Source organism: Protomyctophum parallelum (genome assembly GCF_964188405.1).
Source record: "Protomyctophum parallelum genome assembly, chromosome: 22".
In the NCBI taxonomy this organism is placed as follows: domain Eukaryota; kingdom Metazoa; phylum Chordata; class Actinopteri; order Myctophiformes; family Myctophidae; genus Protomyctophum; species Protomyctophum parallelum.
Window position 1 is genome coordinate 11,638,127 of NC_139714.1, and position 17,565 is coordinate 11,655,691.

General features: G+C 43.7%; 1 protein-coding gene and 1 long non-coding RNA gene across 5 annotated transcripts in view; one reads left to right on the plus strand and one right to left on the minus strand.

Annotated features, from left to right (window-relative positions):
• The first annotated feature begins 2,241 nt into the window (after positions 1–2,241).
• Positions 2,242–4,158, plus strand: LOC310853463. Its single transcript, XR_014568797.1, has 2 exons — positions 2,242–2,295; positions 2,343–4,158. It is a non-coding gene; the product is annotated as an uncharacterized lncRNA (long non-coding RNA).
• Positions 4,159–4,297: 139 nt separating this feature from the next.
• Positions 4,298–17,565, minus strand: part of LOC310879711 (protein shisa-like-1a) — a 41,637-nt gene continuing 28,369 nt past the window's right edge. For all 4 annotated transcript variants that reach the window (XM_083794535.1, XM_083794537.1, XM_083794538.1 and 1 more), the window contains 3 exons: positions 11,927–12,077; positions 11,153–11,403; positions 4,298–5,034 (listed from right to left, as the gene is read on the minus strand). In XM_083794535.1, coding sequence (XP_083650661.1) covers position 5,034; positions 11,153–11,403; positions 11,927–12,077 — 403 coding nt within the window. In that variant the 3' untranslated portion in view covers positions 4,298–5,033. The remainder of the gene's footprint in view (positions 5,035–11,152; positions 11,404–11,926; positions 12,078–17,565) is intronic.

Below are 17,565 nucleotides of genomic sequence, written 5' to 3' on the forward strand. Positions count from 1 at the left end.
TCCCATTTCATAATTCAAATTACTTTGTCACAATCATCTATTCTTGTTACTATTAGTGCAAGATGTAAACCCATGGAAAATGACATGTCTAAATCATTGCACAATGACTACTTCACATAATGACAAATATCAATGATTACATTTATCCATTAAACATCGTATTATAACCTGTGTTCTGCAGAAACAGTGCTTCAACAATTTTAATATATAACTTTACACCTTTGACATGAAAAACCGGCTGGGGGTTCGAGTCCACGGCGAAACATCAAGCAATTTACCATGATCCACAATTTTTCAATAAAACCATTTTTAACCCATTCAGACCTGAGTACGATTCTACAGATGTGGGCCTGACGTGGGGCTGACGTTGGTCTGACGTGGGGCTAACATGGGCCTGATGTGGGCCTGGTGTAGGCCTGATGTGGGCCTGGTGTGGGCCTGGTGTGGGCCTGACGTGGGCCTGACGTGGGGCTGACGTGGGGCTGACGTGGGTCTGATGTGGGCCTGACGTGGGTCTGACATGGGCCTGGTGTAGGCCTGACGTGGGCCTGACGTGGGGCTGACGTGGGTCTGATGTGGGCCTGACGTGGGTCTGACGTGGGTCTGACGTGGGTCTGACATGGGCCTGGTGTAGGCCTGACGTGGGCCTGACGTGGGGCTGACGTGGGGCTGACGTGGGTCTGATGTGGGCCTGACGTGGGAATGACGTGGGCCTGACGTGGGTCTGACATGGGCCTGGTGTAGGCCTGACGTGGGGCTGACGTGGGGCTGACGTGGGCCTGACGTGGGCCTGACATGGGCCTGGTGTAGGCCTGACGTGGGTCTGACGTGGGGCTAACATGGGCCTGACGTGGGCCTGACATGGGCCTGGTGTAGGCCTGACGTGGGTCTGACGTGGGGCTAACATGGGCCTGACGTGGGTTTGACATGGGCCTGGTGTAGGCCTGACGTGGGCCTGACGTTGGGCTAACATGGGCCTGATGTGGGCCTGGTGTAGGCCTTTCGTGGGGCTGACGTGGGTCTGACGTGGGCCTGACGTTAGCTTGACGTGGGGCTAACATGGGCCTGATGTGGGCCTGGTGTAGGCCTGACGTGGGCCTGACGTGGGTCTGACGTGGGTCTGACGTGGGCCTGACGTGGGTCTGACGTGGGGCTGACGTGGGGCTAACATGGGCCTGATGTGGGTCTGACGTGGGGCTGACGTGGGGCTAACATGGGCCTGACGTGGGTCTGACGTGGGTCTGACGTGGGGCTAACATGGGTCTGACGTGGGGCTAACATGGGCCTGATGTGGGTCTGACGTGGGGCTAACATGGGCCTGACGTGGGTCTGACGTGGGGCTAACATGGGCCTGACGTGGGTCTGACGTGGGTCTGACGTGGGGCTAACATGGGTCTGACGTGGGGCTAACATGGGCCTGACGTGGGTCTGACGTGGGGCTAACATGGGCCTGACGTGGGTCTGACGTGGGGCTGACGTGGGGCTAACATGGGCCTGATGTGGGTCTGACGTGGGGCTGACGTGGGGCTAACATGGGCCTGACGTGGGTCTGACGTGGGTCTGACGTGGGGCTAACATGGGTCTGACGTGGGGCTAACATGGGCCTGATGTGGGTCTGACGTGGGGCTAACATGGGTCTGACGTGGGCCTGACGTGGGCCTGACGTGGGGCTGGTGTGGGGCTAACATGGGCCTGACATGGGCCATATAGTGTTGACCAAATCTTCTCCAGCAGACGGTTTCAAAGTCACGGACAGAGACCATGAAGGACAGCTTTAATATGTTAATAAAAACTGTTGTATTGAAAAATTGTGGATCATGGTAAATTCAGGGGTTGAAAGTTGGGTATACCATTAAAAACCTAAATAAGGCAAAACATTCTAAATGTAATTGTGCTTTAAGTAGCATGTGACGTGTCAAACTACGGTTTATTTATGATTCCGAATCAATTGCAAGCATTAGTTTTGCATGGAAAACACTCCTTCGGCTAAAAACAGCCATAGCCGTCATCACAAATGTGATTAGGTCATCACATTTGGGCTATGGTCGAATTTAGCCCTAAGGACCATAAAAAACCTTGAACGATTAGGCCTATACTATTGTAATTTCTTTTGGGTCACGTCTCTAAATCATAGCAGTGCTTCAGTGAGGGTGATATTTGTCATTGTACTTACTCCTATAAGGGTTGGGACGGTAGCCTACCTGTCAGCAGGGAGTGGGTGGGAGATGTACGACACTCTTATGAGTCTACGGTCTCCCGGATGGGGACTCCAGCAGTGACAACACAAATGTGTGTGTGGCTATGAGGAGGAAATAAATTGGCATAACAACAAAATTGGGGAGAAAAAGGCTGTAAATAATATTAAAAATAAGAATTGTAAAAAGATGCAAGCTGTCTGCCTGACCGCAACTCTATGTAATAATTATATAGGCCTAATGAATATGGTTTATACTGCAGAACACTGCTAATATGACTAAATATATATTCTTTTCTCCTGCTCTATAGGTGCAAAGCTAAAGAAATATCACCCACAAACTAAAAATCCATAAAATGTGAATTCAAGTAGAATTTAATCTGCTACCACCATATTGCTTCCTACAGTATGAGCACTGTTATTTTCTCAGGCTCAATTTATACTCCCCATGCTCTACATACAGCAAATTATAGAAATAGCTGCTTTTTGCCACTGTTCGCCTCTCAGAATAGGGACGCTAGGGCCTTATGTACATATTCCTCGGACAAAGATGACCGTAGTGCAACATACTTTTGGAGACCGGAAGCTGTTCAGATTCCTGCTCTTTAGTGTTTCACACTGTCTGTGTGCCTGAGAGTCATTATGTGTTTTTACCAACAACAATGTCTTGAACATTGAAGTACCACTTCAACCAATTTCCCACCTATCTGTATAGGCTAATTGGTCCTCACTAATTCATCTCATTATAAAATGGCATCTACTCACTCCATGTCTCAGGGGATGGTTGTGGACAGATCAGAAATCTGCCTACCAGTGACATCATCATAGGCATCCGTCCGTCAGTGATGACGATGGGTTGCTCCTGAGTGGTCAGGTTTTCTTGCAGCAGCGGCTGTGGTCGGACAGCCCCGCTCCGGAGTGCCAGTGTTTAGCACAGTTGGCGCAGACAAAACGAGAGGGGACTGGCACAGGAGTGGGGGCTGCTTCACGCAGTTTCCTCTTCGGTCTCTTCGCCTGCAGCAAAGAGATGTCTCTCCTCGGCACGGCGAGTTCCTGCAGCGACAGTCTGCCTCCAAACGCCACGGTCTTTTGCAGCTTCCTCCCAGTTGTTGTGGTCAATGCCTGCCTGCTTCATATCACGTTTGCAAACTTCCTTGAAGCGCAAGCGTGGGCGACCAAGAGGTCTGGAGACTGTTGACAGTTCTCCCTACAGGACGGCCCTGGGGGGCCGGCTGGGGTCCATCCTGTGGACATGGCCAAGCCAAGCCATTTCGAGCAAGATGAAAAAATTTAAAAACAAAAAACCAACAATTTTAATGTTTTAATTGAAGCAAGAGCAATGGCTTCTATTTCAGAATGCTAGCTTTCCAGGAAGAGAATGGCTGTTTAGCTTGGACTCCTCGTCAATTATGTCACTGGTACGCAGGTTTCGGAACTGTCCACAGCCCCCCAATCGGACAGAGCGAGTAGACATAAATGTTGAACATTAATGAGAACCAATTATATGAAGATAAGGTTGAAAAATAGGCGAAAGCGCTCCTTTATAGTAGAAGGGGCATGAGTTAGCTGAATAATGCTTTCAAACTTGGTTTCACAATTTTCCATCACATAAACATGATAAAGCCTCTACTTAATACACAATGTGTTATTAATATAAACCCCCAAACCCAAAGGCTTATTAGCCTCCAATTATGCACAATTTGGAACCATCTTATTCTTTTGTATTCTTTCTGCTATACCAAGTCATAATCCTTCAGGCTATGGCAATCAAATGCAGATCGATCAAGTGGAAATGTTGCCTTCAGTCCATAACTATCAACTGCCAATGCCACTGATCCATTTTTAATGTGTTTATTTCTAGCTCCCCGTCAATAAAAGAGCCATTATGCCAATTAGGGCTGCCATAAATAACCCAAGATAGCGATTCGGGGACAGAAGCCAGATATTTCTGGCTCTGTAGCGGTTTCAAACTAGACACACAGGCCAAGGATATATTTATAAGCTTGGAGACTGCGTGTGAAAGAGGAGAGAGAGTCAAAAAACAAAAAGTGAGAGATTGAAAGAAACACTGTTGAAAGCAGTTGTGAAATACGCACGCACGCACGCATGCTCACGCACACACAAACTATTAATGTATGCTTGGTCGCATGACAGTGTTGGGTGTTGAAAATAGGCGACCTATACAAGCTCACAATGTGTCGCAGCTTGTAGGTCATTGGATATTGTTCGATGCATGACATGGTCGTGCAACAAAGTGTAACTCAGGCTATAGCCTATGCTTACTTTATGCTTGTGTGCCAAAAATAGCAGGTAGCAAATCTATTTTTGGCAGACAGGAGGGTTTTCAACACGCCATACGATGAAGTATAAATCTGGCTTTTGTCGTTCTGTTCACTGTTGCATGTCCTTGGCGCTTCACTCCACCCGTGTTGCCCGCTGAGACGTCCGGCGCCGCTAACTCCTCGCTACTTCCGTCAGTGTGAACTGTGAACGTCATTTTGCGACAGAATAAGTCGGACATCACAGAATTATTTCTTAAAGGTCACAGAGCTTCCAAGAACTCCAAAACCCTTAGGTTTAAATGCTAATCTGGTCTAATGTGTGTATACACTGTACCGTATGCTAAGGTTAGCCAACCCCTACATCACAAGACCTGATAAGGCAGAAAGGAAAGAGGGTTCTAGAAATGATCCACTTAGAGTCTCGTTCATTCCAGTACCAGACACGACATGAAGTCCTAATGGTCCATCGATGGCTCCTTTCCTCTACTCGCCGTAATATCCTTAATTGTCACCATCCCTCAACTCGTCTTGGCAGCTGTGCATCCAAGCAAGGTATTTCTGTCAAGATGAAGTGGGGAAACTGAGTATAAGTATAAATAAGTAAGTGTGTCAGCAAGCAATGGTGGACAGTAAGAGAGAAACAAACAAACAAACAAACAAATGTTTACTAGAGTACTGTACTTAGTGTCTGTACTTTAATTGAGTTTCTTTCTTTTTTTTTTACTTTCACTTGTACTATATTTCAAAGACAAATATTGTACTCTTGACTACTACATTTCTAGGAAAGGAAAAAGTACATTATCAACACTTAGGCCCTATATCAAATATAGCTAAAATACCAGATCTACAAGCTCATATCATCTCACATCACCACGTGTTATGTTGCAAAATAGCAATGCATTGATACAACTTTTAGGGTTCTGAAATTAATTTTGCCAAGGTTTTTCCCCTTTCAACCCTTATTTTAACTGGTTCAATAGTAGGCGGGAAAATACAACCGAAACGGTTCAACTGCGTTGGAAAGGGGGCCTAAGAGTGTACAAATGGAACCAAATGGAACTGCAAGTGTCCATTTGGTTCCATTTGTACACTCTCAGAGTAAGCGGGGTCCTTGAAATTAAAAGAAAATGTTTGAGAACCACTGCTCAAGACGATAACGCCATTAGTCTGAAGTTCCGCTCTCGGTTCCACTCTCCAGCAGGTGGCCTGCGTAACGGGACAGGGGGGACACACTGAGGCGAGTGAGGCCACCTCCCCGGAAAACACTGATCATTTCTCACCATTAGGTGTATTGGCACAAACACTAATTATCAATATTTCTGTATAATTGGACAAGTAACATCTGGCTCAGTTCCTCCAGGGCCCTGTCCATAATTTAACTAGCCAAGACCGGGTCCAATTAGCTGTCTGCTGTCCCAGCTAAAAGTTTCTGAGGCGTATCCAGATGGTACGGTCAGTGTGAGGTTCTGTACACCTCTCTGAGGAGGCTGAGTAGAAAGGAATGATACATTTGCCAAAGACTTTGGCAGATTCCTGGATGTGGATTTATGTGGCCCACTTAAACCCTATTCCTCATTGGATATAAAGTTTTATGAGCTTTGCTTGTTTTGGTGTGTTAAGTGGTGTGTTTAAGTAATGCATGGGTCCTTAAAAAGGGTCACCATGAATAGGAGTGAACGGTACCTTTGCTGTGTGTTGTCCAAATTAAGTCACGAGGGACCACCTATCTGATACCACAAGACCACCTGCAGTGGCGGACAAAGTACTCAACCCCAGTACTTGAGTCAAAGTAATATTACTCCACTAGAAGAGAAAGGTGCTCAGTCAATTTTCAGTCAATTCAACTTTTTTGTTTTCAACCATGCTTTAGTGTTGTTGTTACGTTGTATATGTTGTTATTAGTGAAAGTACAGTATAAGTTTATTTTAACTTGCTGCTGAACTTGAGACACTATGGAAGGAGGCCGTCAGCCCCGCACGTCGGTTCGGACTTATCTGGCATGGTCCATCTTCAGCATCTTCTGCTTTGCAGCCATCGTCTTCTCTTGCAGGGTAGGTGATTATTACAACAGCAAACATAATCAAAGTATAGTACAGAGCACAGTACACTACAATACAGTACAGAGCACAGTGCAGTACAGTAACTATAACAATAAATGTACAGTTGCACCATTCAGTTCACACAGGTGTGATTTATTCATATTGCTTGGCCCCTGTTATCGCTGCTTGCAGCTATATTAATGATGATGATGAAGAGGAGGATGAGGATATTTTGGTGTGACCCTAAACTAGCTGATCTATAGTTTAGCTGTTCCTTCTCAGCGCAGGGAAAGCAGTTCACCACATATGAAGGTATTTCCTTTCTACTTTGTAGGTCAGACGCATTTGTCATCGCACTGCCAGGCTTACTTGCTTACTTATGTTCAGGCCAGGTATGTTCAATTCCCCAGGACATGTAGACTAGAGCAGTGGTTCCCAAAGACGAGAAGTGCATGCCGTGGTTCTGTGAAACAAGTCCAGGTGTCAGGTGTGCCTTGGGATTTTGTGACAACCGCAACCGCACATTATTATTATAATACAGTTACAGTTATAATACAACTACAATTACATACAACATACATCGTACGATAATTATCGTACAAGCTCACAATGCATTGATGCGTTGTGAGCTTGTACGTACGATAATTATCGTACAAGCTCACATTAGCTTGTAGATGTATTGGAGCCTGGACACATTTAAAAAATGTGACATTCGACATAACGAGTGCTTTTACTATCTACTATCTTCAACCGCTTATCCGTAGTAGTCTGAAATGGCCAATCTAAAGCTCATAACGTGCCAGGCAACGATTGCAGATGGGCTATTTTCATCAAATGTCAAATGCTACAATATATAGGGCTTTAGTGGTTCATGTATGGAAGTCATATTTTGGGACAGACGAAGGCTGTCATCCTGTATAGCAGCAGAGCTCCCTACGGGACCAGGGGGATCATTCCCATCCACAGCTATATTTGGCAAGAGGATTGGAGTGCACATGCAACCACAGTAACACACCATTTCTTCAGTAGGCTACATCACTGTCCTATTCCCACCGGTATATTGTTGCTGTCGGGCAGAAACCTCTTATCGGCATATAATAACCTTTTGTGTTTTTTGCAAAAAAAAATAAAAGCCCTACTTACACAAAAGCATCAAGAATAGCAGATCTACAACAACATCCCTGCCTGAGCAAGAGGCGATGAGTCATGACTGACAGGCAAAATCCCTCAACAACATACGTAAAGGGAAATAGTTTTTGAGGGGCGCTAGCCCCTCCTATTTCCAGCTTTTGGTGTGTGTGCACAAACTTTGTCCTATACACAATGCCATTGACAATGAATGGACAATTTTGAGTGTTACACAAAACATAAACATAATAGTACAAATAGCCGATCTACAAGCTATCAACGTGTCGATGTAGATTGGCTAGTTGAACTATTTTTAAATGTTTTAAAATAGTAAAAAATGGCAAATTAGTTTAGGGGTGGCGCAAGATTGAGCCCAAAGCCTGCAAATACTTTTGACTGCGCACATCCCCGGGTATGGACTAGCATGTATAAAGGATAAAAACACATCCCTGGGTATGGACTAGCATGTATAAAGGATAAAAAGGAAGCCAGAGAATGACACCTCCTTTCTATGGGAATTTGCATTTACCTCTCGTTATGGGCTCCTGATAGATGATTTTTCGGGCCAGTTTTTAAAGCAACCAGTGATATACATCTTTTAATGGATGGTTTCAGGGCATTCCACATTTTGTGTGTGTTCAGCCTTTTAAGTAGCGTCAAGTGTGCATACCCAGGTATTCCTGAGAGAACACAATATTCACCTCAAAAGACTCCAACTTCAACTGTGATGGCATCAAAGTCTGCTTATAATACTGAATTTCTCTCTCTCTCTCTCTCTCTCTCTCTCTCTCTCTCTCTCTCTTTCTCTTCGTCCGTGTGTGTGTGTGTGTGTCGGGAGGAGAGAAAGTGGGAGAGAGAGAGAGGGGGAGAGACATGTCACAGTCTGCAGAGCGTGGGATTGGACCCTGATCAGCTCTGTGTGTCTGACACCTGTCCTTAAATGAAAGGTCTCCAGTTCAAATCCTTGGCGAGGCAGCCAGCTGTGTCCACTGATGAAACTCTGTGGTCTGCTTCTTTGGAAATGCTTGTATGACATTCTATTTTATTAAAAAGAAGAATCCCACGATTTTGTAACCCATTTTTCACCCGGTGCCAGTTGTCTAAGCTATAATCCTGGGTGCTACTGTCCCCTGCCAACCGGACAGGTTACCTGGGGAGAGCCCTGAACTGAGCTCATGCTTCCTTCAATGCGGAGGAGTGAGCATCTTAACACCTGACAGGGTGGAGTTTCCCCGGTAGAACGTAGTGCGTCTAAACTAAGAACACGTAATTCCAACCAGTTCCTTTCCCCTTCAGATCAGATGCCCCGGCTGACCATTGGGAGGCAGTATAGAGAGACCATGCAGGATTACTGCATGTTTTTTGTGAGGGTATACCTACCCTTGGGGACACAGGGAGAACATGCAAACACCACACAGAAAGGCCCTTTCGCCAACCCCACCTATATAGGTGTGTCTTTGGAAATCTCTAAGGGTGAAATGAACGGAGTGAATTTGAGTGGAACCACAAAATGTCTGCTACTGCTATATGCCCTGTAGACCAATTATTTGTTTACAAACATTGGGACTGGGCGCACGGGTGACTGTTTTATGTAATCAATTCCCAACAGATCTCAAAACCTGTTGTTTTGGGGAGCACTGGTTTCAGTCCATTCAACCTCCTCTTGTGAGGCTAGTGAGGTGCTCCCAAGGAGACATTTATACTTCAAAGCAGTGTTGCATCACAGATGACAGCGACTGTTGTGAGCGTAGAGGTCTGCGTACGTGACACCATCACGGAACGAAGCATACATTATACTTGATGGGCTGCAGGTGCGTGTGCAGCCATGCACTCTGCTGCCGTGTTCATGAGCGCACCTCCCGTTCTTATGACAGCGACTGGAGGTGTGGTTTTGAGGACAACTGTTATGAATTGCTATTATTGTTCAAACACAACAGTAACCAAGGACTATATATTTCAAGGGGCGAGAGTTAGATCACAATAAAAATCCTAATCATTCTTCCTCCACACTGGGAGAAAAACAGCATCTGAAAGTTTGATGGGGCATATTTTACACGTGAGTGCAGTTAGAACTTTTCCATTGCATCATATGAGAGGAAGGTTTCTTGTGCTGCCGCTATGCGTGCGCAACTGCGCATCCTGTTTCTTATGGCGTCTATAGAGTGTCGCAGTCCCACCCCCTTTCAGAACGACGAGTGGCCCAGGAAATGAATCCCAATGCATTTTTCCCATAGGCTTTTCTTAAAGGTTTTATGACATTAATTTTCATTTATTTTTCTTTTAGGTTTTATGACCTCAATTACACCCAAAAAACCTGAACTTTGAACATTCAGTGGATTTTCTGTGCTCTGAAGTTTTCTTTGGGGTTTGGAAGCCTTTTGAGCTACAATGAAAACAGGCAACACAGTGAAAACAGTGACATCTGCTGGCAAATCCCATTGACATATATGGGATTTGCAGGCTCTTACATCACTTACTGCCGGCAAATCAGAGCACCTGTTTGAGCCAGAAAACCCCAGATCACAGAAAATCTACTGAATGTTAAAAGTTCATGTTTTTTGGGTGCAATTGAGATTAGAAAACCTAAAAAAAATAAGAACAATTCCAAAACCTTTTTTTTAATGTCACAATCCCTTTAAAGTATTTATTTAAAGACTGTTACGCCGCGGACAAAGCCAACTCGGATCGTGACAAATCATGACAATGAACACAATGTTTTGGGCCGATCAAATCATTAGAAGAAAATAAAGGCAGGAGACAACACTATTTGTTTTGTTTTTCTTCTTATAAATTATTTGATCGGCCCAAAACATTGTGTTCATTGTCATGATTTATCACGATCCGAGTTGGCTTTGTCCGCGGCGTAACCGTCTTTAAATAAATACTTTAAGAAAAGCCTATGGGTAAAAATGCATGCTTGAATAGTTCGAAAACCACTGGATTACACCAACATTCCTGCAGTGTTGTTTTTGGTGGCACATTTTGATTTTAGTTTTAGTCACAGTCTCTTGAATAGCTTTCATTTAGTTATAGTCACATTTTAGTCACCTGGAATGTTTTAGTGTTTAGTCTAGTTTTAGTCGACTAAATATCATAAGATTTTAGTCGACTAAATCTACAGTTGATTTAGTCGACTAAAATGTATTTTGTCGGGCCTTGATGCTGTCATAATGACAGATTTTACACTTGCTGAAAATAGCCGATCTACAAACTTGTAGCTTGTAGATCTGCTATTTTCAGCATGCAACCAAGTGTAAAATTACTTATACTGGATCTCTTGTCCACTAGTCCCTTCCTAACATTTTAGTCTAGTTTTAGTTAGTTTGTTGACAAAATTGTCACTATATTTAGTCTTAGTTTTAGTCATCGTAGCTCCGTTTTCATTTAGGTTCCATGTAGTTTTCGTCAGTGAAAAAAGGTAGTCAACGAACATTTTGTGTCATAGTTTTAGTTAACGAAAACAACACTGGACATTCCTAAGTGTGCCCTGTGTGCCACTCAGTGCTCACCATGCTGTGCAGGCCTGCTGCGTGTGCTGCGGTGTGGGGCCGTGCTGTGGACAGTCTCCCCTCAGACTGAGCCTGTGCTGCTGCTGTTTGACGTGCTGCTGCTGCTGGTGGTGGTGGGGGGGTTGGTGGAGCTGCTGCTGGTGGGGTCCGAGGGGGCCCGAGCCAGCCAGGGCCACCAATGAGAGAGAGTGGCCCCTAGTGGCGGCCCCGGGGCTCGCAGCGGCATGGTGCTGCCTCCACTGGCTCCGTGCCTGTGATGGACAGAGGAACAGAGGGACATGGAGAAAGAGAGACATAGAGAGAGAAAGAGAGACAGAGAGAGTTGAGTGCATAAAGAGAGTTGAGTGCAAAACTGTTGTTTGCATCATGAGTACATCATGATGCAAACAACAGTTAGAAAACAGGCTGACTGCTGGCAGTTCTTTTGCTGATATTGAACTCTTCTGAGCCATGCAGCCTGTACAACAGTTGAGCACTTGCACTGTGAGATGTGCTCACACTCCTTTGTACACATAGAACCCAAATATTACATGGCAAGATAAGTTGTTAATAATAGAAATCACAATCGATTATGATGTATGCTTGTTTTGTTTTGTTTTTTACTTCGGAAACTAGCATTATTAATATTGTTAGTACTTTGCCCAGTCTCCCAGATCTATTGACAGTCAACGTTGTATTGATTTATACGCTACTCTGGTGTGTTTTCTGTCGTTGTTATTGATTGATATGGAGCAGGATGAAAACTAAAGCGTGTAGTGTAGTACAGTGCAGTACCTGTTTGAGCCAGCGGCCTCCGAGCCCCCACTTCTCCAGGTACACCCTGCACAGCTCATAGTTCATGGCTGAATAGTAGAGGAAGTCCAGAGCCAGAAGCACCATGACCAAGAAACCATACACCCACACGCCTACCAGAGCTGTGTAGTTACTGTGTGGAAGGACAGACAGACAGACAGACATGAAATGAGAAAAACACATTGGTCCACATGTCCCGTACACACTCAGACGAACATGCTCTGTGCTGACCATGTTTCATGGTCGCCTCAATGCTTCTCCAATGGAAGTCACGTGGTTTGACCAAACAGTTGTGTGTGATCGGGGGAGGGGGGGGCAGTGTTTGGTCAAACCAAGTGACTTCCATTGGAAAAGCATTGGGGCGGCCATGAAACACAGGCAGAGCACAGCACAGTTGTTCTTTGTGTGTACGAAGCCTTACACTTATCCGATTTAGAGTATAATAACATTGACAAGTTAGGTCATAGTCAGACACATGTTTTGTATCACTGAATGTCCAAGCATAGTTTTTCATTGACTAATGTTGAGGCTATATTCAGCTCTTAGTGTAGATTTCCGTCCTACACAAACATTAAATTCCCATTGACAATGAATGGAGAATTAGTGTCTGAGCAAATAGCCATAGGGTCTATTTTACAATTTTACTTTATTGACAATGAAGGGAAAATGTACGTCACAGAAATTCAGTTCTTCATGAATCATGAGATGATGTACTGTATATGATGATGTATAATGATAAGAGTGCCCCTCAATTCATACAGGTGTGATTTTTATTATAATAACAATGCAGTATGATTTATTTTGTTCTGTTTTCATGGAGCCCGAGGCCTGGCCCAGCCCTATTGATTAAGATACATTTTAGGCCCCAGCCGCCCCGAAAACGTCGGGTCCAGTTCGGGGAGTCTTCATGGGTAAGCTTTAAAAAGACATTAAAAAATAAAAGAAAAAAACACTTTGAAGGCATTGTATGTAACGTTGCCATGTGTTTACATAACATAACAATACATCTTTTACATTTAGTGTGGCGGTTTACCTGCAGAAACACACCTCTCCCCTCCATTTTGGTGTTTTGAGTTTTGAGAGTAAAGTTTGGTCAATCAAACAGACACTGAAAACACCACAGAAATACTTCTGCTCCACTTCTCTGAGTTCTCCAGAACACTGCGAGCCAAGCACCAACTCTGGGGGCCAACGCAATCCGTCTGTTCCAAATGGCACACTCTGAATAGCCACACCCAGAATGGCACTAATTAATAGCCAATTCACAGCTATAATTAACCACTAGGCTAATCAATAATTCATTCTGCTGAAAAAATAAGTTTACAGCTGGCTGAAGCAATCAGAGCTAACAAAACTTAATAAAAACCCAACTAGGCCTATACAGCTTTCCAGCATTTCCTCCTTGCTGCTGTGAAGTTTATCGATGTGAAGGTGAAGGTGAAGTGTGTGTGTGTGTGTGTGTGTGTGTGTGTGTGTGTGTGTGTGTGTGTGTGTGTGTGTGTGTGTGTGTGTGTGTGTGTGTGTGTGTGTGTGTGTGTGTGTGTGTGTGTGTGTGTGTGTGTGTGTGTGTGTGTGTGTGTGTGTGTGTGTGTGTGTGTGTGTGTGTGTGTGTGTGGGGGGGGGGGGGGGGGGGGGTGCGTATTTGAGAGAGAGAGAGAGAGATGGGGGTCGATAAGTTGGGGAAACAAAGAAAGCAAGATAAGACAGAAGATAGCATGCATGATTTAGAAGTTTGAGAGGGAGAGACAGAAAGACAGAGAAAAACCGAGGAAGGGACAGACAGACAGACAGACAGACAAGAGGGCTGGTGGGAATAGACCCTAATGCTTCTGCACTTTAAATCAATGTGGCTAATTAGTGGGAAGGCCGCACGTCCGTCTCCAGATAGTCCAGAGCGGGTAATTGGATTTCACTGGCAACACATATAGACTTGGCAGCAGGATAAAGGAGAGATGGACAGACTGGAGGAGAATGGAAGATCGACAGCAGCAGGGAGAGAGACAGACAGACAGAGAGAGAGAGAGAGAGCCTGGATGTTTCAGAACTGAAGAGGTGTATTAAGAGGGAGATGACCATATCTGACTGCAGCTTTAATGTTCTGTGTGTTACCTTCAGAGACTGAATGTGATAATCTGCCTCATTTTTTTGTACCTTATGCATATCTGTGGCATTGTGTCTTGTTAAGTTGTTATCTACTGTAACGTTGTTTTCTGAGTTATGATTGAAACATCAAAGCTTTGGGAAAGCTTACATTTGTACGAAAAGTTCACTATAAACCCCTGTAAACTTGTTTGATGTGACAGTAGTAACCTTTACATTTCCTTCACTGCCACCTCTGTTGAGGTTGGGTATAGTCACTGTCGGGCAGAAATCTATAGTATCTCATTATTTAAAATGTTTTTTTAAATGCCCTACGGTTAAGTTTTTCAGAATCAATTTTTTGTTTTTTATTATTCTCTCCTCATTGATTCAAATTGTGAATAAATATTCACCTGCAATGCTTTAATTCTCACCTGTTTTGGTTCTGTTGTATAGAATTAGAATTAAGTTGTGCTGGACCAAAAATATCTTGAAATAAAACAGAATGATGCCCCCTTGTGGCTCTTTTTGGTTTGCTACCAGTAAATAACAATGAACCAGATCTAAACTAAACTCATGGCTTTGAGCAACCTGAAAAGATATTTCTTCAGCTTCACAAATGTGAGAAGTGTGAAGTGAGGGGCGATCTCTACATTGAAGGGGCAACAGGACTTTGTCGTTGTCGAACCATACACTTGTATCGCCATGCATGTTTCAACTTTTTATTTTGTAAATTAAGGCCCGACTTTGCCACACTAATGTGATGCACAATATTCACATATTCTGATCAGCTATTTTCACTCTTTTTAAATGTTGCAAAAATAATAATTAAAAATGAATCCGTTTTGGACAACCTGACAGCAACAATACTCTATCCACAGACACTGAGAGCCAGAGAGGGCCGAACATGTTCCGTCTATCAAGGGAAAGGAGTTGTTTCATTACATGTGACCCCATCCCAAATACAAACTGAACACTAGCAGGCTTTTGTTCATTTTTCAGGCCAAGTCATTAAATTGAATCCGGCATCCAAAAGATGAAAAGCTGCTGCTCGCACATCAAAGAAAAATAAATGAACTCTCCAATGTTCTTCAGCCCCTGAAGGCCAAAACGTCAGCCAGAGGAAAGAGCATTAATTGGTGAAGTTGTACATAGCCTAGAGTTCGTCTCTGGTGTTGAACTGATCTGAGTGCAACTTTTTCACCTCTGGCCTGTGTGTTGGCTTACTGACACATGGAACTCTTTGCACATTTTAATGAAGGAACTTATACTTATAGACAAAGGATCTGACACACATCTTGACCTCATGGTCAAGATTCGATTCATCCCCTGAGTAAGCAGGAAGGCTCTAATCAATGCATGTATTAGCTCAATAGTAAAAATATCAGCACTTGTGCAGGAAACCGGGTTCAAAGGAGAAGAAAGTTACATAGTGTAGCTTTTAAATATTCAAAAGTGCATGCTTTAAAACATGTTTTTATTTAAGAATGGACACATAAGCATGTAGATCTGCTATTCTCACTATTTTAGAAATAGGCTTATTATAGGCAAGTTAATTCACAATGTACTTTTCCCCTGCACTGAAGTCACGTAGGTCAGAATAAAACAGGCCAAATTACTTACAGACAGACAGACAGACAGAGAGACCAGTAGTAGCTCAACAAAAATGGTAAGCAGACAGATAAACAGCAGGGAGCTACTATAAATGTGCCATTAGTGCTGCTATATGCCATCTGCTTGCCAGTGAGCTCAGCTGTAACAAAGTTTTTAGCGTGTAATAACATTTGTACTATACACTTAAAACTTAGCACTGAACTGCTTCGTACACAGTATATCCTGGCCTTTAACTTTCATGTCTGAACATCTTTTAATCCACAGGACCCATTAGCTGAGAAAAAAAGATGAAGCAGGGACGCCTCTATATTATTGTAACAGGGCATGCAAACCTCGCACTGTCGGTATGCAAATTAGGGGGTGTGCCATTTTGATTGTGATGAGTCACTACTATTACTTATTTGAGGGGCGCTATAGCCCCTCCAATGCATGGCATTTGAAATTGCGCCATATCGCAGCCAAGTCTATGGACTTTTAATGTGAGTTTAGAGCACTTTTTTACAAACCTCGTTTGCCAGCCAAGTCTATGGACTTTGTTTAGGGCACTAAATGACGAAGTGATACAGCATGTGGCCAACATGAATACATCTTGTGACCGGTTTCGTTTTATACAATAACACATTGCATTCATGTCTCGTAGAGTCGTAAGGTATGTGGCAGTGAATCTGAAATGAATGAATGCCCCCCCATGACATCTTGTGGCAGCTACAGTGGGCGCCCCTCACTTTACACAAGTGTGATCTTTTTATTTCCTTTTCTGCTGAGCAGCAAGCTAGTATGCTTAGATGATTTTGATTTACAGTATATGAGGATACATTTGTGCTTGTGCGATGACGTCACAGTCTGGCTCGTGAGACAACCACAAGCTTCTTTGATCAAATGTTCTTTGCATTTGTCTTTTTTATTTTTCTCAGATTTTGATCTTACCAACATTACGTAAGGCGTAATGGTTACGTTGTTACCATTTTCTCTGTTTGCCAGACATTTGCCAAATGTAACTCTGAGAGTGTACACATGGAACCACATGGACCCGTAAGGGTCCATTTTGTACACTCTCAGAGTAAATTTGAACACAAACAATTCTACAGTGTGTGGGGGGTAGGTGTGTGTTAACTTAGCAAGAATTCATTGTTTGAACAAGTGGAGACACAGAGAGATGGATGGGGTCAGACTGACTGTGGGTTTAAACAAAGATTATTAATTGCACATGCAACAAACACTGACTTCTGAACGGTACCACGACAGGAAGGGGCAATACATTACAAGTGTGCATGTGTGTCATGGTGTAAAGGTTTATTTGAGTTCAGTCACACTCACACGTTGTGTGACATCTCATTTAATCCTGTGAGAAGGTGTGAATTGATTTCCCACTCTGTGACTTGAAGCCACCGTTAACATGCGGACATGCACACATGCAGTATTTGTGTACTGTACACAAATACTATGGGGTTGAGATAACCTATCCCTGGTTAAATACAGTATTACTCCACTACAACTGAAAATTGCTCTGTCAAGTATTCAAAAGTGCTTTTTTTCAAATACTCAAGAACAGGGAACTGGCTGACAATGAGTTTTTTCCTCCATTACAAGCAGGTGGTGTGGAGAGAGGAGAGCCGAAAACAGCAGGCTTCAAAAGCTGTGTCAGTCTTCAGTTTGTATCTTTATGCCATATGGCTTCCATTGAAATTTGAAAATGACTCGCTCTGTAGATATACTGTACCTGCTACTGTCTCAACGTCAGAGCGTCTTTCTTTCTTTCTTTCTGAGAGTAAGAAAGAGCGAGGGAGAGAAAAGTGACCCTATAATTCCAAGGGTTAGGGTTACCTGTATAAGCTCACTACGAGTCACATCCAAGCTTGTAGATCTGCTATTTTCGGTTGATAACACTGTCATATGATAAATGGGACTTGCTGCATCCAGTGCTGCAA